The sequence below is a fragment of the Scardinius erythrophthalmus genome (genome assembly GCF_964197995.2).
Source record: "Scardinius erythrophthalmus genome assembly, chromosome: 20".
Lineage (NCBI taxonomy): Eukaryota > Metazoa > Chordata > Actinopteri > Cypriniformes > Leuciscidae > Scardinius > Scardinius erythrophthalmus.
Window position 1 is genome coordinate 31,657,277 of NC_138240.1, and position 24,585 is coordinate 31,681,861.

The following is a 24,585-nucleotide window of genomic DNA, read 5'->3' on the forward strand; positions in this document are numbered from 1 at the left end:
CTCAAAAACACTCTGTTTCTCTATGAAACCCCCTAGCGTAGGCCTGCTGCACATTGGTTTTTGATTAGATTTAGGTATTAAAAATACGTATAGGTTATAGCATAAGTGTATTGTGATTACGGTTTGTTATTCAGTTTTATTCATACTGCATCTGCTGTTATCTATCTATCTATCTATCTATCTATCTATCTATCTATCTATCTATCTATCTATCTATCTATCTATCTATCTATCTATCTATCTATCTATCTATCTATCTATCTATCTATCTATCTATCTATCTATCTATCTATCCATCCATCCATCTATCTATCTATCTATCTCTTGAGTAATTACTAAGACTGTTTTTTAATTGATGCTTCAGTTAAATGTAGCATTTATCAAAAATAGTTTAAAGACTATGTATATTTGTATTATTCTTTAAAAGAATGTTCTATATTTGTATTATATCTATTTGTATTCTATTTTGTATATTTAAAATATATACTCTCTTTTTTTTATCAGCAATTAAGTCTATTGTTACATGATCCTGGAATCAAATGTAGGCTATTGCTTCACGAACTAACAAATAAATAAATACGATTCTTAACTTCTGAATGGATTTGGAATAGCCAATATTTTTTAAGCTATCTCTTTAAAAAGTTGTAAAGGTAGGCCATTTAATTACCTTTCCCCCAAAAAATACATGAATAGCATTTTCACATTGTACCCTTGCAGAAAAGCCTGTACAGTAAACTCCTCAGTATTTCAATGAATGTAAATGCTGCCATCTAGTGACAAATATTTGTCACATTTTCTCCAATAGCTGTCTATCATTGAATATAGTGAATTATTCTTTTCTCTTAAATCATTCTTTCTCATTTTTATATATAAAGTAAATTTGTGTAGCTCTAAAACGTCATATTATTGGCAGTCGAAATCAATACACTCCAGCAGGTGGCGCTGTGCACACAGTATTCTTCACACAGATGAAAGGGTCCACACACACACATTTTTAAAAGTTGAATACGTTATAACAGCCTTTTATTGAATGTTATCGAAAGAACTCCAAAAATAACAGCAACACCAATTTAGACAGAGACTTAAATCCTGCAGAATTATTTCCACATGCTGTACTTCCGGGAACAAGAAACATGCAAAAAAAAAGTGTTTGTCTGAAAATACGTCCGTTTTAAAAGAGCAGAACATCCTGAGTTAATCATTTTTTTACAGAACTGATGGCATTTCTGACCATCTCACAAATAAATGCTGTCAGGTAGTCAGAGCTGAGGCTGCAAAAACAAATAGACATGACAGGAAACAGGCAAACAGTCTTCACAAAAAATTCTAATTTATAAATTGTTACAACAATTGATACATGCTATAAATGGTAAAGAAAGAAAAAAACACTTGTTTACTCTAGATTATGGTTTTACAAAAATTGAAGATTTATGAATCTCTGACTTAGACAAGCTCCCCATGGCTTACAGTAAAATTACAACTGTTGTACATACGGCATTACAACAATCAAGTGTTAGGTGAGAATGACAGTTTCCTGTTCCAGAAGCTGCTGAGAAGTTCTGCTTATTTAAGCGTGAAGACGACCAACTGCATATCAGAATAACTGGAGTAGCTGGCAGTCCAAATACTCTTCAATGATCTCTTTCAAGGCACGTCAAAACAATCATTTCTTATTACACAGTTGAGTGAACAGTTTTAATGCATGATATTTCCTGAAAATGATGACAAACTGTGAGAGCTGTTTTAGTATTTCTTACTCTGCATTACTCAGTAGGGTTGAATGGAATAGACGCTGCAAATGAAGGCACGTCTAATATATGAATCAATCTATTATTAGAATAAAAAAAGAGCACAATTATGGCATTGAGATAGTGAACAACCTTTGAGGTAACCAGTTAAATGGCAAAATGTAAGAAAGATTAATAATGAACTCACAATATGATATTATTGCGATACTCCAAGACATATGGTAAAAGGTTAACAAAAAAATGAACTGTTGATTAAAATGCTAAATTTGATATTACATTGTGGGTGGAAATGAATAGGCTTGGACTGATAACCCAGTGCACAGGACAATAGAGACACCAGAATAACAATATTCATGATTCTGAAGCTCTTTCACTGACTAGATGTGGTAACATAAGACCTTTGGCATTATCAGGACCCACAAATATTCCCTCATTGCATTACTATACATTATATTCCAAATGATGTATAGTAGTCTAATGTAGTACTGACACTAAAATTCTGTAAACTTGAATTTTTTCACGCAGTTACTTTTATTTTGGGTGAACTACACACAATACATACTGTCACTATCCACGATAAATATTGTTGCCCTTTAAATTGACTGAAAAGTGACTATTTTTTCTAGACCGCACGCACCTGAGTTGAATATGGTTAGACTGACACAAATCCTGTTTGAAATCACTAAAAACTGGTACAATTAACTTATTTTAGACACAAAACACAAGAACAATCAATCGTAATTAGAATTTAGTTACAGTTACAAGATATGGTGAAGTTTTACACCATAAAAAGCTTAAGCTTTTATGTTTCTTCAGATAAATAATAAAAAAACAGCACCAGACTGAATTAGATTCAGTTTTCCAACTCAACGTAATAGACTTCATTTAAAATCACTGGGTCTTTCTCTAGTAATGAATGGGAACTCAACTCTTTTGATACTAGTTTTGCAGCTGTCAGTTTTATCTGATATGTTTATTAGCCCCATCTTCTAATAAATATTGTGATAGTGCTTTTGTAATAGTAACCAACCAATCTGACAAAACATTTGTGGTAACAAAAGCCACCTGACCAAAATGACGGTAATGAATCTTTGGATGCCAACAGCGTTCTGTTGCTTTTTTAACAGCTGTTCATTAATCTTACAGTTCACTTTTCAATCCCTTTTGTGCTTGCACTTCTATTCTGTGCAATGGTTTCAACCCTTTTGCATTCCTCTGGTCTTCATCTGTCATGGTAACTTTGCGATAACTCTCAGGAATTCCCTCCTTTTGCCATTTTTAGAATCGGTCTCCATGTTTTGGTTGCTGTTAATGTTGTAGTGAGGAAAGTAGCTTTCAAACTGTGTCATCTGTTAAGAAAACAAAAAGGGAGACGCAAAATAAATAACTGGGGAATAGTTAGTTAGGTTAAGTTGTTATAGTTACACGAAAGGAAGAGCGGACATGTAAAGGGGCATAGCTTTCGGTTAGAAACCAGTGTTGCCACTGGCGTCTCTACCAGAATAACTGTTCGGCTCAAATGCCAAATGTCAGTTCCCACAGAAGCCTTCAGCGACCTGTTCAAAGAGAGTTACAACATGCGTCACCTTTAGTTCAAATCTAGGGAGAGGCTCAAACCTCGGCCTTCATCGTCAAACAACTGGAATAAATGCTGCAGGGTGAACAGATTTAAAGGGACAGTTCAAACAAAAAGGAAAATGCTTCAAAAAGTTCATAAAGACACTGTAAAAGTAATCCATATGAATCGGGCAGTTTAATCCAATTAGGTCCAATCAGGTCAACGTGTGATCGTCAACGAGTGGATCTCTAAGCTGGTCTGAGTGAGTGAGTGAGTGGAGGCGGGGCTCATTTGCACATTAATAGAACCGTGTATACTAAATGAGGCAAGGGTGTAGAGTTACATTCAAACTATTTTAAGGCACGAAGAACATTTTTTTCAAGGAAAAAACGTTTAAATATGTCATTTTGGTGATCAAAGATGAGTTTTAAGGGATACAATTATTGACTACAGGGGGACTTTACATTTATTACAATAGAAAACAATTATTTTAAATTGTAATAACATTTCACAATATTAACGTTTTTACTGTATTTTTGATTAAATAAATCCAGCCTTAGTGAGCATAAGAGACTTCTTTCAAAAACATAGGCCTAGAGCATCCACTAAAGTCACTGAGCAACTACAGCAAAATTTGGTGACACTTAGGCTCAATCCCAATTCACCCCTTGGCCCTACCCCTCCGTTTTGCGCGTTCCCGTGAAGGGGTAGGGCTGTCTCAATTCTCTTTTGGTTGTAGGGGTAGGGGTAAGGGGAAGGGCTAGATAGCCCTTGAAACGAAGATTTTTCGGGACCACACTTCAAACGAAGGGGTATGAGAAATGTACCTGCATACACCGGCTACAGAGGCAACATGACTGCCAATAATCATTTTCTTTGTCACATTCAATCTCATATTTACGGTCATGTTCTTTAAAGAAACGGTTGCAAAAAAATCGTTAAAGTTCATTAACAATATGACGCGTGTAAAAAGCAAAAGTTTGAAGCGAAGTGGACGCGCGAATGAGGGGAATTCGTGACTCACGCAGCTGACGACGGCATCTTGGAAGTTTGTGATAAACATTGGCGCATCTCCTGTGACGTAGGCGCTAGCGACGATAATGACATGTAACGTGTAGTAGTGGTGTCCCATTTCTTAGGGGAATATTTTCACCCCTACACCTTGACACTCTGTTTCAAGGGGCAAAGGTAAGGGGTAGGCGAAGGGCTAGGGGTAGGCGAAGGGCTATAAAATAGAATTGGGATTGGGCCTTAGTTTGATATTTTGTCTAATTCAATGACTTTTGAAGAGGTCATGACATGAGAAATCAAATTTGCCTTGATCTTTTGACACATAAGAGGTCTTTGTACCATTAAAACATCCAGCAAGTTTCATAGCTTAAAACATCCTACTCATTATAAACAAAGCATTTATTAATCAAGCGTCAAAAACAGCTCGTTTTGAGATTGAGGGATCTGTAATGTCTCACAGGCAAATACATTTGCATATGACTGCCTCCAGAGCAAGACTTCGACGAATAGTTACACATCATCGCAGCATAGGCCCCGCCCACTGGCATTCAGTTGCTTAACATTTTCCTACACTGGATGTGAGCGTCGCGTCAAAAGCAAAAGAATCCATTATAATCACTGACGCTGTCTACACTACAGTATACAGATGCGTGTTCAGTTTCTGACATGTTTAACGCACTTTAGTCTGTCAACAACAGGACAAATGGAAGAGTGAAAGAACATTCCCTTGACACGTCCAGTTTAAACAGCTGGTTTGTGTCTCTGTGCAGACTTCAGAAGGATCCCAGCGAAAGGTAATACGAGGAACAGTGTAATGGAGAGTCTTTTGTTGACAGACGAAGCAGCCGACTGATCTGACAGCAGCTGCATCACAAACCATATGTAAATGATTGATGCTTTGTCTGTAAATGACGGTATTAAGTGGTTGTTTTCAAAGTACTTACATGCAACAGCGAGTGGGCGTTGATACTGTTTCCTATGCAATGCCGTTAGCCAAACATAACAATCATGGCCATTTACTGACAAGCCTTAAAGGAGCTGCCCCTTTTTTTGCATATACAGTACAGGTCAAAAGTTTGGAAACATTACGTTTTTTTTATATTTTTGAAAGAAGTCTCTAATGCTTATCAAGGCTGTGTTTATTTGATCAAAAATACAGAAAAAAAACAGTAATATTGAGATATTATTACAACTTAAAATAATAGTTTTCTATTTGAATATACTTTAAAAAATAATTTATTCCTGTGATGCAAAGCTGAATTTTCAGCATCATTACTCCAGTCTTCAGTGTGACATGTGACATCCAGTCTATCACATGATCCTTTAGAAATCATAATATTCTGATTTATTATGAGTGTTGGAAACAGTTCTGCTGCCTAATATATTTGACGAATAAAAGGTTAAAAAGAACTGCATTTATTCAAAATAAAAAAATATTTTCTAATAATATAAATCTTCTTTACTATCACTTTTTATCAATTTAACACATTCTTGCTGAATAAAAGTATTGATTTATTTCAAAAAAAGAAAGAAAAAATGACTGACCCCAAATTACTGACCAGTAGTGTATATTGTTGCTACAAAAGATTTCTATTTTTAAAACATTTGCTTTTTTTTTTTTTTTTTTTTACTTTTTAATCAAAGTATCACAGGTTATGAAAAAATATTAAGCAGCAGAAGTGTTTCCAACTTTGATAATGAATCATCATATTAGAATGATTTCTAAAGGATCATGTGATAGACTGGAGTAATGATCCTGAAAATTCAGCTTTGCATCACAGAAATAAATGATAATTTAAAGTATAATAAATTGAAAACCAATTATTTTAAATTGTAATAATATATCACAATATTAATTTTTTTTCTGTATTTTTTATCAAATAAATGCAGGCTTGATAAGCAGAAGAAACTTCTTTCAAAAACATTAAAAATAGTAATGTTTCCAAACTTTTGACCTGTACTGTATATATATATATATATATATATATTTTTTTTTTTTTTTTTTTTTTTTTTGTGTGTGTGTGTGCAAAAGTATAAGTGAACCTCAAGGAACATACTAAATAATTAAAAAATCCATGTCATGACCCCTTTAAATGTGGTTTAAGTGTCCAAATACCTTTTGAAGCCAATGTACTTTCTAACATGTTAAATAAATGAACGAGTGTGTTCATGCACCTGTGGGAGCGGCTGTATGCTGTCTGCTGCTCTTGATTTCCAAGAAGATTGTGTAGGAATCATACGCAAACAAGATCCCAGCCAGCAGACCGAACACCTATGAGAGAGAAGGTGAGCTTTGTTATGTGATGGATATATAGCCCTAATAAATCAGATTTGTTCAGAAAGAATGGCATGTTTTGATGCTGAGCGTTGGATGTCTCACCCCACCAGCGATGCGAGCCCCATCCCCAGCTCCACCGATCACACAGATGAGAGAGGTGATGAGATAAAGAGCTGCACCGATTGCCGCGCGGAACAGATCCTGACGGGGCAAACAGAGAAAATATGAGTGGCACTTAATCGTGGAAACCTCACCATCACAGTGCTATAGGGTGGACCGTGATGCAAGTGTGTGTGAATTCATACTTACGCTCCAGAGCCAGTTCACCACCAGGAACTGTTTGTCCAGCTCCATCATGAAGATAATGAAGAAGATGATGGCAAAGACCATCTCGCAGATGGCGATAGCCGAATACCCTCCATACATTGATGCGGCGTAACAGATAAGGATGATGAAACTGATGAGCTACAAGAAAACAGACAGACAGAAAGTTTCAAAAACTTGATCGCATCAGAGTAGAATGTGTAGTGCAAGGACGTGAACATGGTTTTGAGCAGAAGTCAAGAGTTAGCAGTTAGCCCCTTCTGCAGACAAAAAGCCTGTTTTTCTATTGCAGGGTTGCTATTGTTAAAGTCGCGATGAAGCTGAACTAGTGACAAATCTATTCTTCCATATTGTGGCATGCATCCGAGTGAATCAGATTATCGAGAAGAAAAAAATTTAGGGTTGACTTGGGTCTATCAATCAGTTATTGATTGAATTTTGAGAGTTTTGCAGTCAACTGTGGATTAAGGGTTTGATTGATTGAAGAAGTTCAGCATTCACCAGAGAGAAGTGACAATTTCACCGGAAGAACAGTTAAACATTATGGTGTAAAAAAAAAAAAAAAAAAAAAAAAAAACGTTACAAGCATGAAAAACATACATGGATGAATTGTTCACAATAACTAGATTTATAACATGTATATACAAAACAGATACAAAAATAGATGATGAATTTAAAATAAAACTACATGTAAAGTTTTATTTACTTAAAAAAAAAAAAAACTGAAAAACTGAAATGAAAGTGCATCTTCCAGATGTATTTTAAACTGAAACTAATAATAAATTCATTAAAAATGGCCACAAATTAAATCAACTTTTTGATGCATGGTAATTTGATACATTATAAAACTTGAATCCATTACAAATGGCCTACATTAAACATGAAAATACCACTAGAGAGAAATAACAGACTGTGCTAAGAATTAAACCAGTTAACTTTGGTAGCCCTAAAATTCTAAAACTACAATAAAAACTTTATGAAGTGAGACTATGAAAAAAATATATAACAATGATAGACTGAAAACTATCCATAACTTAAAACTTCATAACTTTAGAGTCAGTGTGTATGGTTTTCTTTCCTATTTTCCCAAATGTCTTGGCTTTTTAGTGTGGCAATTTCCCCTCTCAAGTACGTCACCCACGTTTGCTGCCAAATCACCAAAGCTTTCAACTACTGTTCACTACTACCCACAATTCATCTGAACATACCATCTGCTCTAGGTGTCAGTTAACAGTGGAGCTCTAAAGTTCTCACATCCCTCCAGTGTTTGTGAAGCTTTTTGAACTTTGATTACTAAAACATGTGGTGAGGACTAAAAGAGAGGAATAGGGCATGGGTGTAAACACAGCACAATTCAGGCAGAGAGCAGTAGACGAGGTCCTTATATGGTTATAAACAGAACTATTATAAGAATACCTTTGGGAGTACAGAAATATCAAATCAGCCCTTTAAAGTCAAACATGCTGATCCTGCTACCTGCCATGAAACAAAAATATCCAAATAACACAACTACTACTAGGAGAGGCTTGTTCCTGCTGTGGACACAAGTCAGACCTCAATAACTGTGGTAGATAATCTATTTGACTATGCTTTGTTTTTAAAGAACGATGAAAAGAAAAGCATGTATGCAAGTATGCAGTTTGACAAAAAAATCTGACCTTAAGATTTCAACATGCTCAAAATGTTAAATCTACTGACAAGCCTAACAAAACATTCAAATAATTTAAAAGAAGGAAAAGAAAAAGTAACCAGACTTCATTTTGATGGCAAGATATTTAGAAAATGTGAGTGGTGCAATACTCACTGACACAATGATAGGAATGTCTAGGCTGCTGACAGGACATTTTTATGCAGTTGTTAAGGTGTTCTGAGTGGTTGCTAGGTAGTTACTTGGCTGTCATATGTGCACACCGTCATAAGGGATGGCATATTTTTGTAGGCCTTACCCTGGAAATGAGTTAGCATGTTAGCACTTCCAGTTCGGAAGTGCTCAAATGCCAACTCATTTCCAGGTAAAGACCTACAAAACATCGTCCTGAAGTCAATGGGTATTTTTGAATGGGTTTTAAATGTCTGAAATAAGGTCTGTGGTTAACACAAGCTCAAGATATTTTCACATTTTATTTTAATGACATAAAATACATCAGTAATACCCCCTTGTGATTTTTTTAAAAGCTTTAACTTGTCTTAAAAGAGGCGGTTGCTAACAAAAATAATTTTTTACAATAATCCAAAACTGCACTTCTGTGTGCTTGATATGGATCTCGTCATTTCTTCTAAATAGATGTTTCTATTTTATTTAAATGTCTGATTGCCTAAAAACGTATGCCTCATCAAACACAACTAATGCTTATATTTCCATAATACTTGTATCAAGGACAGAACAGGTGTTATTTAATGTTCTTACAGGATGCAGTTCCTCTTCAAGTGTTATTTATGTTGCCATGGTTTGTCGTGGTACTAATGATTTGTACACATGCCACCGTGAAACACCTGTGCCTTCTGTTTGTAATGTGCGGCTGCTTCCACAGTAACAACGGCTCAAATACACGCAAGTGTGAAAACTATCTTCTCAAACAGGAAGATTATCAATGTGTTAGGAGGCAAGTTTCCTGTTTATCATCACTTGGGCAAACAAAGTTATGATACCATGGCAATATCAAGCATAAACATTAAAAATTCACCCTATGTAATTACTCATAACTCAAACATCCGGTGAAACGACAGACTTCTATCAAGTGGTAGCCTGGGAAAACCCAGACAAACTTCCGGCAAATTTAGATTTGCTCTGCAAGTAGTCTGGCAAAGAGCCCATTCAAGCCCATTTCTAATCCGTCCAAATCGCGGCACCAATCAGAAACGTTGAGGCGGGCTTTACATGATGACGATCGCTCTGATTGGTTTTAGGTCTATCCAGAGCCATAGAGAGAATTTTCTCTCTATGGCTCTGGGTCTATCCAATTGCGCCCAGAGGCATTTGAGCAACGTCCGTTCAACTTTTAAATGCATTATTCAAATTGCAAACACATGAGGACAGTCTCCATTAATATGGCGTTATATGTGTGCCTCAATCCTGAGCGAGTAATTGTAAGTTTTGAGCACAGAGAACTATATTTTGCAAGCACATTACATTATATTTTGAACAGAAATTAACAAATCGCAAAAAAAATTTGTTTGCGCAAAGAAAAAAATCGCGACAGATCCGTCCGATAAAGATGATGAAGTAGTGTGTCTCAAAGCTTGCCTATACTTTTTTTGCTACACATTCAAAAGTAAATATCTTTTCTTCACAAAAAGAGTACTTACTTTTATGGCATAGTGTAACTTGGGCGAATTGGGACGCAGCATATGGCTTTATACGATGACGATCGCTCTGATTGGTTTTAGGTCTAGCCCAGAGGCATTTGAGCGATGTCCGTTGGTGACGCCCCTTTGGAAATGAATTATTAATGAAGCTTTGCCAGACCATAACTCAGTTACTACTGAGAATGGTCTGGTTTTAACCGGGCTAATCTAGTGGTGTATGCAGGGCTTATCCAACCATTAGGTCTGCTTAAGCCCCGCCCCTTGCAAACTCGTATTCAGCTGATTTGCATCCATCAAATCACCAGCCGATGCATAAATCTAAGTTTGATTTGATAAACATTTGATTTTTTTTTACGATAATTTGTTTCACTCAGATGTACGTAACAATATGGAAGAAAAGGTCTGTCACTACTTGCGTTTCATTGTGATTTTAAAGTCAAGGCAAAATCATCATTAACATTTTAGCACTTCAAGTTCCATGATTTTGATGGCTGCTATAAAGAAATTAGGCATTTCACCAGAAATTACTTTTTTTTGTATTGTGCATTTTTGCATTATAATTATTGTTCTGATTAAGATGAACTATTTTTCTCATGAAGTATTCTCATAATTTTTACATTTATTCCACAATAATAACTACAAGAATGCCGTAACACATTTAATATTTCATGTAGGCTGTATTTTATTTGTTAAGCTGTTCTTTTAACAGTTAGCCTATTTTGGAATAATCAGTCATCAAAATAGCAGGTGTCATGATGGTCACAGACACGTACCTTCAATATCAACTGATCGCTCACTAAAAACCCCTGACAGATCACGTTTTCAAGACGTTTCGAGTTTGAATGTGACGTGACAAAGCGGTGATATCAAGTGGGTGAGTTGTTTATTTACTTTTTAATTAGTCTTACCATTAAGTCAAGTCAAGTCAAGTCATCTTCATTTATATAGCGCTTTTAACAATGTAGATTGTTTCAAAGCAGCTTTACAGAGATAAACGTATAATTTATGGTAACAGAGATTGTTTTGGCTTTATAGCGGTTCTTTAGTAAAGTTATTTTCCAGCTAAGGTTAGTTATGATTGATTCGCTTCCGTCGCAACAATCATTTGTTATTAAATTAGGGGCCGCTAAGACGACACAATTGTGTTACACTGATGATGGTTACTTGGGCTCTCATCTCACATTAGACACTAGTCTGGCTATCACCAGACCAAGCTCAATCTTTTAAGATTGAACATTAGGCTGGGGATTCTGCTCTGTATTTTCTACTGCACAAGAGGCGTGATCAACGGGCATAGCTCAAATGACTCTGTACGCAATTGGATAGTCCTTCAACCAATCAGACCAACGATCCAGGCGATGTACTTTGCAGAGCGACGCGAAAACTCCAGACAGGAAATGTGTAACCAAACGTGTTGATCGGTGGTTTGCAGAAGCAACAATGGCATCGAGCGATTTTTGCAGGTTATGCAAAAAAAAAAAAACCATGAAAGTTAGTGGTTTTTACACCCACTCGAGCGATTTGTTTGCTAAAAAGAAGCCATTGAGCATCGTCGAGAGGTTAAAAGGAATTGGACATCGGACATCGTCGAGAGGTTAAGAGCCGTAACAGCTCTGGAATTGGATTGGATTAAACCCACCAATAGCATGCCAGGTGGATAAGCCAGTTTGTGATTGGTTCCCGCAAATTTGTAAAGGAAGCAGCAGAGATAAATGGACAGGTTTCCAGCCTGAGCTGCAGGGCAAAATCAAACCGCCGGCAGATCAGACTAATTTGACACTACTGTGCTTTAAATTTTATTTTGCAGTGCTTATTATAAATAATTCATCCATGCACTTCATTGTGTTTTTTCAAAATGAATATGCTCAACTGTTCATATTCATAAAAAAAATAAAAAAAAATCCCCTATCCTCCACTTCCCCTTGAAACCACTTTCTGGGGCATGAAATGAACCCTGAGGTGATGTTGCTGAGGTGACCCGTCCCTTACTGGCCTTATTTTATATACAAAAGAGAAAACAACTACCAGTGCGTTTACATATTGCATATCAGATCCAGTCAACAGAGCAAAAGTTTAGTTCTGGCCTAATGCTACCCAGAACACCATAAATTTAAACCATTTTTAACACACTTTTCATTTTCAGATAAGCTCAAAATACCAGAGAAAGTGCAGAGAAAGGCATTTTTTCCATTAGGGAAGCCAGTTGAAAACATGCACAATCTTATCTCTCCATGCCTTTGAAAAGAAGCCAGCATGGGGCACATAAATATATTACTCCCAGCAGAATGACTGCTGTTTGGCTTCAACATACTGGACTTAGTTTGACAAGCGTGTAACTCTACATCCACAGTTCTTCACACAGATGTGCCCATGCTACATGACTACAACCTGCTCTGCAGTATTAACCGTCCCAAACTTTAAGTTTTAAAGATTTATGTACATTCATTTTATTTTTTACATGTTTGGGCTTCCTCAGAATATCAGCAAATTTGCATGTTACTATCCCATTTTAATGACCTCAAAACATTTTGAATGTAACAGGGTTGAAGAGGTATGGCACACAACATAGGTTTGAAACATAGGTTATTTATTTTTTCCAGTTAAAATGAATTATTTATTACAAGACACACATAAACTAAGTGGCCAGTTATCCATTTAAAATGATACCTTCGTTAGGTGACCTTGAAATAATGCAGCTTTTTAGGGTTCATTGTTGGATTAGTAACCACATATTTACATTTGCCAGTGATAGTTTAAGAATCATTCAATGGAAAATTCATATTAGTTGATCACTAATCTGGGGTGTGTTTCCTGTACAACAACGTAAATCACTGTTTTACTACCATAGTGCAATGCATTGTTGGAGAAATTGGCTAGCTAGTTTCCCAAAACCATAGTAACATGGCGAACCTCCTTCACTTAAACCACAGTGTTACAACAATATATTTTTTATAACATCACATGCAGTTGGTGGAGTAATAACTTCTGCTAATTAATCGATCCAAGATTGCAATTCATATCAGATAATTATAGTTAATTTACACACACACACACACACACACACACACACACACACACACACACACACACACACACACACACACACACACAATTTAAATCACGATTTCATGCATTATGTACATGCAGTATGAAATGCTATACATTTATATAGCATTATAAATGAGTTATAGATGAACTTTGTTCAAGATGTTCAACATTTTTACAAGATGTAATATGGGGCCTTAGGTGTCCCCAGAATGTGTCTGTGAAGTATCAGCTCAAAATACCCCACAGATCATTTATTAAATAGGCCTATGCCCAAAATGCCCCTTTTTGGGTGGAAGCAAATACACACGTTGTTTTTGTGTGTATATCTTTAAATGCAAATAAGTTGCTGCTCCCCGCCCCTTTCCAGAAGAAGGCGGAGCCTTTAGTTCCTCGGATACTCAAGCAATAACAAAACAGGAGTAACAGTATGGGGCCGTTTCCACAGAACGTGTTCTTGCATTCCACTGCACTGATTTTCCATTATGCATGTAAACGTGCAATACGGACCTTGTGTTTCTTTCTCCAATTCAAGGACATTCACTCACACAACGCTTCTTTGTGTCTAAAAATGTGAGACGTGGGCAGTGGAAAACACAAGGCATAGAAATGGACTTTAGAAGTAGAAACTACTTTTAACTTGAGAGCTGTGTTTTTAGAACGCCGTTTCCTGTGCGAGACGCTGTAAACGATACTTGACGTGAGCACAACGATCAAACACGTCAATCTAGCGCAATGGAAAAATAACTTTCTGTGTTAATACAGCAAACAAAAGAACATTTAGGGTGTGTTCACACTTGCCGTCTTTTTTTAAGCTGCCAGCGTTTGTTTTACATTATAATCCTATGGAGTAAACCGTGTTTACGGTTCCTTACGTTTTACAGTCCTGAGCGCTTTTTTAAACGCCACTGTTGACGTCTTTTTCTGCAGCTTAGAGTGTCTTTTCAAGTTGAATAAAGTTAAAGTTTTCTGGAAAAAAACGCCATACGTCAAGCGCCATTTTGACAGCTGACCAATGACAAGTGAGTAGCGAGACCTGTTGTTTTCATAACAACAAGAAAAAATGGCGAAGGTGCCGGTAGATGGACTTATTGTACTCGTGTCAGGGCACAAGGAGTTACAGTATATGACATGAGCACAAAACTCTACCATAATATACACCATAAAGAGGCTGTGTGGGCACCGATTGGACGGATCCTTGGTAAGTGTATCATCTACTACTTATCGTTAACAAAACTATCTTACCTATTAACGTTAGCAACAGTTATCTATACCGTAACCAGCTGGTTATTTATATGTTAATGTGTTGTTAAAGCAACAAAAGGCGGCCTTGGCTGCTATTTGGAACCAAAAAAATTTTTTTTTTACTAAAAAAGCGCACTTGTCAACTTTTTCTTGTCAAAAAAAGATGGCAAGTGTGAACACACCCTTAGGGCCCTATTTTAACGATCTGAAACGCAAGTATCAAGCGCGAAACGCAAGTAACTTTGTGGGCGGGTCTTGGGCGCTGTTGCTATTATACCGGCGGGATAAATGGCTCTTGCGCCCGACGCAAATCTAAAATGGATTGGTCTGAAGTAGCTTCATTATTCACAGGTGTGGTTTGGGCGTAACGTGAAATAAACCAATCAGAGCGACATCTAACATTCCCTTTTAGAGCAGGCGCGCTTGTTCCATGGCGGATTGCTATTATAACGGCGGATTGCCAGGCGCACGCCAGGAGCGGTTCACAGCCGAGGAGACCGACATTCTCGTCAGGGCCGTAAAACACAGAGAAGTGACATTGGGGATGGAGAAACCCACCCAAATTAGCTTCGGTTAAACAGGCGTTAAATAAAAAATATACGCAAATAAAAATTTGCGTAAATGTGTAAGCTAGATTTATGCCTATTTTTTCACATCTTCATGGACACAGCAATGATTTCCCTCATGTGTTAATATTTTTCATACATAATAATGTATGGGTTTTTAAAAATGAGAACTGCTGCGTCTGTGTGTAGATGAGATAAGCAAAGTGTATGCGCGTTGTACACACGCTACATTGATTATGGCCAAGCATGCGCCCTTAAAGGTATAGCGGAGGATTTTTTACGTCCGAGTGGATCACCTATACTATTGGTCCTCCTAATTGTCAATTATTCTGGTGAATCAATCAAACTTTTCAAAAAGTGGAGAGGGCGGGTCTTATCTAAAATTCGGAAAGATCCTCCGCTATACCTTTTAAATAGCATATGAATAACATGTGCAACGCGCCACTGACTTTAGACTAGGTTTTTCTTGGTCAGTGGCGGAATTGTTTTCTAAACCTGCAAAATAGCACCAGGGAACGTTTGCGCCGGAACACGCCTCCTCTTTGCGCTGCACCGCCCCCGGGAGCGCAAATGCATTTCCTAGTTTACCGACGTGCGTCTGTGGAGGGAAAAGTCCGCTGAGCGCGGGTGCAAAATAGGAATGATACATGCGTCGGTGTACAAAGTCAATTGCGCTGGGTGCAAGATAGGGCCCATATATTGTTTATCACGTAGCAGAGACATTCTTGTGTTTCCACCACAACATGACGGACTGTGTACAGCTAACTCAGGGGAGGAGCTAAGCTAAATAGGCCAGAGTCTGTCATCAGTCATGGGCGGGGTCACTGTTACACTGTGATGTCACAATGTATAGAAAACCTGAATGACTCGTTTTGAGACACTTTTTTACAATTATAGGGTGATTGTGTACACATCGCAGCAGACACACTTATGTTCAAACACCATGTAAAAGTGAATTTTACATAAGTCAAACACCATTTTTATAAACACTATTTTATATATAAATTATGCATAAACCTGCCTAGAGAAAAGCTCACTGTAGCTTTACAAACTTCATTATATTGTGTCATTTGAATAGCTGGTTTTTTTTTTATTATCTTATGCTGAAACGTTTTTCTAGAGCACTAATGTACTAATCATTAAATCTCCTTGACTGAACTAGAGGCGAGTCTTTACGCCGGGCTCATGCCTGTGGGTGGCGAGGAGGAGTGGAGCGGGCAGCATGATGTCATCAGACACTCCTCCTTCACGCACATATGTATCAGAGCTTTATGAGTTGTGGGGACTGGCACAAACTGCCTCTATGAGCCTCACACAAGCAGACTGAACTCCAGCCAGCGCACAATGAAGCTCTATTCAAGGATGCAGCGCTGCCCCTTAAAGAACACCCACTACTGAGGGCTCCGAGCTGAACAGGGTCACGAGGGGGAACAGATAATGAGGAAACACCAGAAATACAAAACACCTAAAAGCACGAACACGAAAAACATTAACTAGCACTCTGACAATACAGCATGTAAACACCAGTGAAATATACAAACCACTCTCCAATGAAGAATGTTCAACACCCAAACACTGATCATTTGGCAAAGGCGCACAAAGACACACTTAGTGATGGCAAGGCGCCTACAGCTTGTTCACACTAGAGCAATGTGTTTGTTTCGGTCCAAAACAGCAAAATATAATAGAGCTATACAGTACATCTATCACTCCATCTAAGCCTCAGTAAAAGTCCCAGCATGCATGCTTTCTCACTGTAAGACGCTAGGCGTGTGATTTCACTTGACCGTGACTCTACACGTTTAGCTGTGGGTGTGTCTGCATGATAAAACTGAACTCTCCTAAATGAGTGTATCAGAGCGTCCAACGTCCACGACCTTAACCAGCAATTAGTTATATAACATGCTATTATTGCTCCTGGTACCACAGTATTCTGTGTTGGTTAACAGTCAATGACTTCTCAAGGAAGGCGACAGGATGACAGGAAGTTGGGCATGTGATATGTGGTGAACTAGGAAAGATTCATTATGTATAGGCCTAATAATAAATTATAGGTTCATCATTCAGGCCTTTATTACTGTTTTCTGTAATAGTTTATGTATTGTATGCAAAGACATGGTGAGTTTATGTCTCTAAAAGCTCCTGTTTGAATCATTCACCCAGAACAAATTTGCTATTAAGAATTTTTTATAGCCATGTTGCTGTATTTTACAATTTGGGTTTTTACAATACTGAGACCTATTACAGAAGTGCATGTTTTAGTTTAACCTGTTAAATGTCACCCCCTATTTGAGCAGATCTGAACTTCAACGGTTGTAATTCATGAATGCTTTGAAATACAGACATAAGGTTGGTCTGGCTTTTTAAAGAAGACAAGTCAGCAGATTATTGCAGAAGTGAAAGCACTTCAAATATGTAAAAGCGTAAAAAAGTTAGCAATAGAAGTTTAAGTTTACTGTTAAGCAATTTATATTATATTTATATCATACAAAATACTGTAAAATGGCAAAAAAAATCAAAGCCATATGTCTAGCCAGCTAAAAGAATTTAAAGTACTGTTCACATGCATGGTAACTTATTGTCCAATTTTGGTTTAACAAAATGGTTTTCACAGAATTCATTTTTGAGTGTTTAAGCTTTCGAATGATACCTAGGCTAATTTATGATTATTACTAAAATATGTGATATGTGAGGGCAATGAGGCAATGAAAAAGCACATCAAGTGTCCTGCTATAGGTTTAGTTCAAACCAAAATTAAAATTGTGTCAACATTTATTCATCTTTTTGTCGTTTCAAACCTGTTTGATTTGCGTTCTTTCATTCATAATTCTACGGAAGTTTCGCAGATTTCAGTGGAAGCAAAGAGTGACCAAGTTCTGTCAAGCTCCAAAAAGAACAGATAGATAGATAGATAGATAGATAGATAGATAGATAGATAGATAGATAGATAGATAGATAGATAGATAGATAGATATACAGATAGATAGATAGATAGAGCTTGTTTTCAATTTAGTTATTTGGTATCAAAGGCCTGTTACAGCCCTTAAGAATTCTGTCAGCCAAGTTCCAAAATCTTTGTATCTTTAGCCATTTCATCCGCAACTTCTCCTTTCAGAGAACTGACGCAAGATAAATGACACACCAGCCTGTCATGTTTCCAGCAGATGGGTGAAACCTCATGCCCTCTGACCTCACACCATCAAGCACATGGTCTGCATTCCATGCCACCTCCTCCCAAAAGCACACACTTGTGTGTCAGTGTGAAGTTTCAAATGGCTCTGTGGTGGGAGGTATTTCATTCAACAGCACTATTAATACTCTTTTCACCCACTTCCCTTACTTGTAGCCATATATTCTCACAATAAGAAATACTTGAATATGTTTTGAGGTCGATGTACCGAATTGCTGCAGTTGTATAACTGTATTTACAACTATACTTCATCTTAGTCACTTTTTGTTATACTGGACACAGCTGCTTGAGTGTTTCGATGACAAATATGACACTTTCTTCACATATGTTTTTAGCTTTCAACATGGAAAGTATGTGGTTTATGGTCAAAAGTTAAGAGTTAAAGAGTTAAAGGGACAGTTCACTTAAAAGTGAAAATTGTCATCATTTAGCCTACTCACCCTCATGTTATTCCAAACCTGTATGAGTTTCTTTCTTCTGTTGAACACAAAATAAGATATTTTAAAGAATGTTGGTGACTAAACAGCAGATAGCACTTAGTAGGAAAAAAATACTATGAAAGTCAATGGGTGCCGTCAGCTGTCTGGTTACAAACATTCTTTAAATTATCTTATTTTGTGTTCAACAGAAGAAAGAAACTCACACAGGTTTGGAACAAAGTGAGTAAATGATGACACATTTTTCATTTTCAAGTGAACATTTTAGATATTTTAAACAATATTAAACAATGTTTACACCATATATGTTCTGTCTGGGGTCTCATTTTAATAGCTCAAAAACATACTTAGCATATGACTAACGCGTTGGTAACTTATGACCTTATGAGAACTGAATATAAACATGAGTTTATTTCTATAAGTTAGCATGTTTCAAAAGTGCTCCGTAACAATTCTAACGTAACGTTACTCCTGTTTGTGGGTCTCAGACTCAGAGACTGGAGGTACGAAATAAAAACAAATGAAGTAAATGTTCATACAATAAGTGTTGTCTATCCAAAAAAAAAATTCTCTCACTTTCTCTGACTCAAGTGTGTGAATCAACAGGTGAATTATTTTTATTTAACCAGTGGGAGTGTCTCCATGGCAATGGCAACAGTTCATTTATTTCATACCCAGCATTTTGCTTATCACACTTTCGATGAAGCAAATGAATAACAGACGTCATATCTCTCAATGTTATGCTAGCGTCTTACAAAATGAAATTGTAGAGCAATTAAAGCCACAGCCATGCTAATAACTTACTATTTCAGCAGCCAGTATCGTTCCTTTCCGAGTTCGCACATAATTCTTCAGTTTCTCCAAACAGCCTCCGAACGCATTCCCCTCAGTTTCTGCCATTCTGCAGATGTAAGTTATTCCTATGAAATAACGCCTTCTTAGGAAGCCTAGTGTCCGTATCAGCAAACGTTCACAAGGAAGATTCAGTGAACGTTGAAAGCGTGAAAGTGAAAGCGTAACTTAGTTATTGATCAGTCCGTGAACTCTGACGCAGCTTTCAGCTTCTTCATGAACTTCGACTGCGAGTGTGCGACTCGGTCTGTCACTGCGAGAGGAAAGAGTGAGTGTGCGGGGCGTTGGCTAAGGCTTTAGTATACTAGGACTCTCTTGAGGGTAAATCACGGAGAAGGAAAATAAAACCACTAGAGGGAGAGTTTTTATAACCTTGTTTTAAAACCTAGTGAGCCTCAGCTTCCTACCTAAACAGCAGTTTGACAGAGCTGGTAAGTCCCGCCCCTTCCACTAACCCCACTGGACCTCTAGGTTGAAAAATCGTCAATGCAAGTGAATGGGAGAAAATAATTATTTTCTGGTCCCGTTTGAATTGTGCCATGAATGTGAACATATGTTGTCTGTGAATTTTTTATAGAATTTTTCGTGTAAAGAATGATACAATTCAGCGGGTAGAAGTTTGATACGGTTAGTGTGAGAGCTGTGGACTACAACTCTTCGCTGCTTTCGACGCGTTTGAAACGTCAGCACCACTCGCACACGGACACTAGCTCACGGATCCCGCTAAACATGGCTGTGTCTTTGGTGCACTTCACCGCCTTCTTTCAGGGAGAGGACAAAATCGTTGAGGTTGGTGAAAACCACGGGTAAGTCAACTTTATGGGGTGACGTCACAAAGGCGACATGTAGTCTTTCTCGTTATGTCTTTTCCACAACTGCTAGCTGAAGAATCATACCATATACTGTCAAACTCGTAACATGAAAAAATATATAAAAAAATCACAGACAACATATGTTCACATTCATGGCACAATTCAAACGGGACCAGAAAATAATTATTTTCTCACATTCACTTGCATTGACGATTTTTCAACCTAGAGGTCCACTTGGGGTTTTACGGATGGGCGGGACTTACCAGCTCTATTTCGGCTTAGAACTGCCTACAAACGCTGCCTAAGTAGAAAGTGCGCTAGGTTTTGACACACAGCCGGAATATTCTGTGAGCTGTGGACAATATCATTCAGAGAGCTTTCTGCTGAGCTTTCTTTGAAAGACAGTTTTACATTAATAATAACTAGTATGTTTTCAAAGAGGAAACCACATTTGCCCCTTTGTAAATATATATATATATATTATATTATATTATATTATATTATATTATATTATATTATATTATATTATATTATATTATATGTAAGGGATAATGTATAGTGAGCCGGTTGTTATAGTGAATAACAACCCCGACAGGCTGAACGGGATCCCGACGCGAAGCGGAGGGATCTTGAATCAGCCTGAAGGGGTTGTTATTCACTATAACAACCGGCTCACTATACATTATCCCGCTTATTACATGGCTACCTACAAAATAAATAAATAATTTGCCGCGAATTATTGATTTAAAAAGGGGTTATTGATTTAAAAACGATTGTATTGCTTCCGCTAAAGAAAATAGTCCGTTCCGCGTCCATAGCAACGCGCTGTTTTTCATGGCAACGGTCTGTTATACTTCGCAGCGGTCTGTTATAAAGAAATAACAGACCGCATTCTACATTGGAATTCAGCCAAGCCATGTAATAATATATTATATTATATTATATTATGATGTATTATATACTATGTGAAGTTTGGTTTATCTTTTTCTAAATGGTTTGATTACCATGGCTATTTGTACAGTGGCAATACTATGGTTATTTGGTCATGGTATCATGTATGCATATCATGTACATAACATAATATAATGTAATAATATATATATATATATATATATATATATATATATATATATATATATATATATATATATATATAGAGTGAAAATAAAATCTTTAGAATATTTTTTCAATGCAAATATGATTTTTTTTTTTTTCTATTACACAATTGAGAATTAGGGAAACATTTAAATTGTGATGCAAAAATAAAAATCAATAAAAACAATAATGAAATACCTAAAATAAATTCTTTAGGCAAAATAAAATATTTTTCTTTAAATATGACCCAGACATGTTCTTGACAGATTTCATGAGATTATACAAATCATTTTACCACGGTACTGCCACAAGTACTGACACTTCAGTTTTTGCTAATTTGTTTACAGTCTAAGAGCAGAAGGAGAAGGAGCAGTGAAGAGTTATGACAAATGGCTTTGAATGGGGAAATAAATTGTAAATGCTTCACATCTGGAATGTGTTTCTGTCTCATGATTTACAGGGAGTGGAGAGAGAGAGAGAGAGAGAGAGAGAGAGAGAGAGAGAGAGAGAGAGAGAGAGAGAGAGAGAGAGAGACTCAGAAACTCATGGAAACTATAGTTTATAGGTAACAATTTGATTTTAAGTGACACTGTGGAAATATTCTGTTCCATAAGAACTTTGGGTCGCTTTTGACGGCTCTCCCTAGCAGATCACCATGTGGGCACACACACACACACACACACACACACACACACACACACACACACACACACACACACACACACACACACACACAGGCACACATACACAGAGGGCCTTGTTTTGGCAACACAAGTGAGTGATCACAACAAATGTGTTGCGCATGCAGGGAGGGGAGGCCGCAGGAAACCACACTTTTCTGGTTTAAGGCCTATTTCAAAAATAATAAATATATTATTTATTACACCTTCATTGCAAATATAAGAAGAAACCATCAAGACATTAATCATTGTTCCCTCACTGAATGGATAAAAAATACTATACTGTAGCAATTGTAACATTCATGCAAGCTATTTTTAGATAAACTTTCCCTTTAAGATGCCAATTAAATACACTAATCTAAAAGAAACACTCATTCAGGTTTACAGTGAAAATATAAACAGTCAAATAATAGCAAAACTGATGGTACACACACTACCGCATTTATTTGATAAAAAATACAGGAAAACCGTAATATTGTGAAACATTATTACAATTTAACAGAAATGTTTTCAATTTGAATATATTTAAAATATAATTTATTCCTGTGATAAAAGCTGATTTTTCATCATCATTACTCCAGTCTTCAGTGTCACATGATCCGTCAGAAATCATTCTAATATGATGATTTGCTGCTCAAGAAACATTTCTTATTATCAATATGGGAAAAGTTGTGCTGCTTTATATTTTTTTGTTGGAGCCATAATACACTTTCTTTGATAAATAGAAAGTCTTGTAACATTATACATGTCTTTACTGCAATTTTTGGCCAATTTAATTAGTTCAAGCTGAATAAAAGTATTAATTAAAATTAATAAAAAATTCGTACTGTATGCAGTGTACTTTATAAGAAAAGCACAATAACAGCATTGATAAAGTAGGCTTATTTACTCACTTTCTATATTTAATTTCTAACATGTAATCTTTTTATTTTGTTTTATTTTATTTTGTTAGTTTCAACAGCCAAATTTCCATCAAGGTCATGTCATTTACTGAACGTCTCCCTCTTCTGGTCATAAAAGGCATCAACAATGTCTGTAGTAAGATCAGGAATATAATACAGAATGATATATCTTGCATTCAAGAACTCAAAATGTTTCAACTTTAAGATAATAATTTTAACCAAAAGTTATCCTTATTCTTGTCACTTCTCTCTAACTCCATAGTGAAATGAGAATAGCTTTATAGTCCAGTCATTTTAAGCCAAAATGGGGGTCAACCTTGAACAAATTGCAACAGAAACAAACTCAACTGATTTTGTATCCTCAATATGTAAGGGGAAAAAAGCCCCGAAGAATCCCATTAGGGGAAAGTTTCGAAAAAGACCAAAATATATCCTATTCATTCTTTTTCTTGAATAGGGTAAAAATTTTACCCTTTAGATATCACCATGAAAATTACTGTGTTGATTAATTACATCAAGACAAACAAAAAATGTATTACAAGTTTTTTTAACTTGTTTGTTAACATGGACAAACGGTGCATAATCTAATTACGTATGTGCTAATTTGCATAAATACCACAACAGATCTAAACACTGGGTCTCACTGGGTGAAAATGTCTTGTTGAATCTTGTTGACACATAACAGTAAAATACTTGATGTTAAGGTCTGAATGGAACCCATTACGGCTACCCATGAGCATTAATACATAGAGGCAGGAAGAAGTACTTTAAACCAGCCTTTATTCATTTTTAAGAGATTAAGTTTGGGGATGGGTCCGTGGGACTGTTTCTAGGGGACGAGTCTGAGGGAAGAGCAGGAGACAAGGGTAAGGAGAATGCAGAAGACCAAAGGTAAGCAAAATAAAAAGTGAATCCCCAGAAACAGTCCCACGGACCCAGCCCCAAACCCCATCTCTGCAATAATAATTAATAAAGGCTTTCTGAAGTACTTCTTCCTGCCTCTATGTATTAATGCTCATGGGCAGCCTAAATGGGTTCCATTCAGACCTTAACATTAAGTATTTTACTGTTATGTACATTTTCACCTGGCTATACCCAATGTTTAGATCTGTTGTGGTATTTATGCAAATCAGCGCATAATTAGATTATGCACCGTTTGTCCATGTTAACAAACAAGTTAAAAAAACGTGTAATACATTTTTTGTTTGTCTTGATGTAAGTAATCAACTCAGTAATTTTCATGGTGATATCTAAAGGTTAATATTTTTACTCTATTCACGTGAGAAAAATAATGAGTAGGCTATATTTGGGTCTTTTTCGAAACTTTCCCCTAATGGGATTCTTCGGGGCTTTTTTTCCCCCTTACTCAGGACATATTGAGGATACAAAATCAGTTGAGTTTGCTTCTGTTGCAATTTGTCTTGCAAATCTTTTTCATAAAATGACTGGACTATTATATATGCACTGGTCCTACAAATATGTAAGACATTGGAATTCATAAAAGCGCTACTAAAATAAACACACTGGAGCATTAAT

At 36.6% G+C, this 24,585-nt stretch overlaps 1 protein-coding gene across 2 annotated transcripts; it reads right to left on the reverse strand.

The window, feature by feature from the left end:
• Positions 1–996: 996 nt before the first annotated feature.
• plp2b (proteolipid protein 2b) lies at positions 997–19,984 on the reverse strand. Of its 2 annotated transcripts, none has more exons than XM_081349848.1 (5): positions 19,513–19,984; positions 6,905–7,060; positions 6,698–6,796; positions 6,493–6,589; positions 997–3,097 (listed from the first exon to the last, which is right to left on the reverse strand). In XM_081349848.1, the coding sequence occupies exons 1-5, from the start codon at positions 19,606–19,608 to the stop codon at positions 3,084–3,086; spliced, it is 462 nt and encodes a 153-aa protein (XP_081205974.1). In that variant the 5' UTR covers positions 19,609–19,984; the 3' UTR covers positions 997–3,083. The 2 variants fall into 2 exon arrangements, with proteins under 2 accessions (XP_081205974.1, XP_081205975.1); XM_081349849.1 differs by having other exon boundaries at positions 997–3,304; positions 19,513–19,969.
• Between the last annotated feature and the right edge of the window lie 4,601 nt (positions 19,985–24,585).

Bases quoted from the DNA above. Each gene is read 5' to 3' on its own strand.
- plp2b (XM_081349848.1), bottom strand. From the start codon at position 19,608: ATGGCAGAAACTGAGGGGAATGCGTTCGGAGGCTGTTTGGAGAAACTG. The intron at 7,061-19,512 runs GTAAGTTATTAG...GTTTTCTTGTAG, and splicing joins CGATACTGGCTGCTGAAATA to CTCATCAGTTTCATCATCCT. The intron at 6,797-6,904 runs GTAAGTATGAAT...TTGCCCCGTCAG, and splicing joins TGGTGAACTGGCTCTGGAGC to GATCTGTTCCGCGCGGCAAT.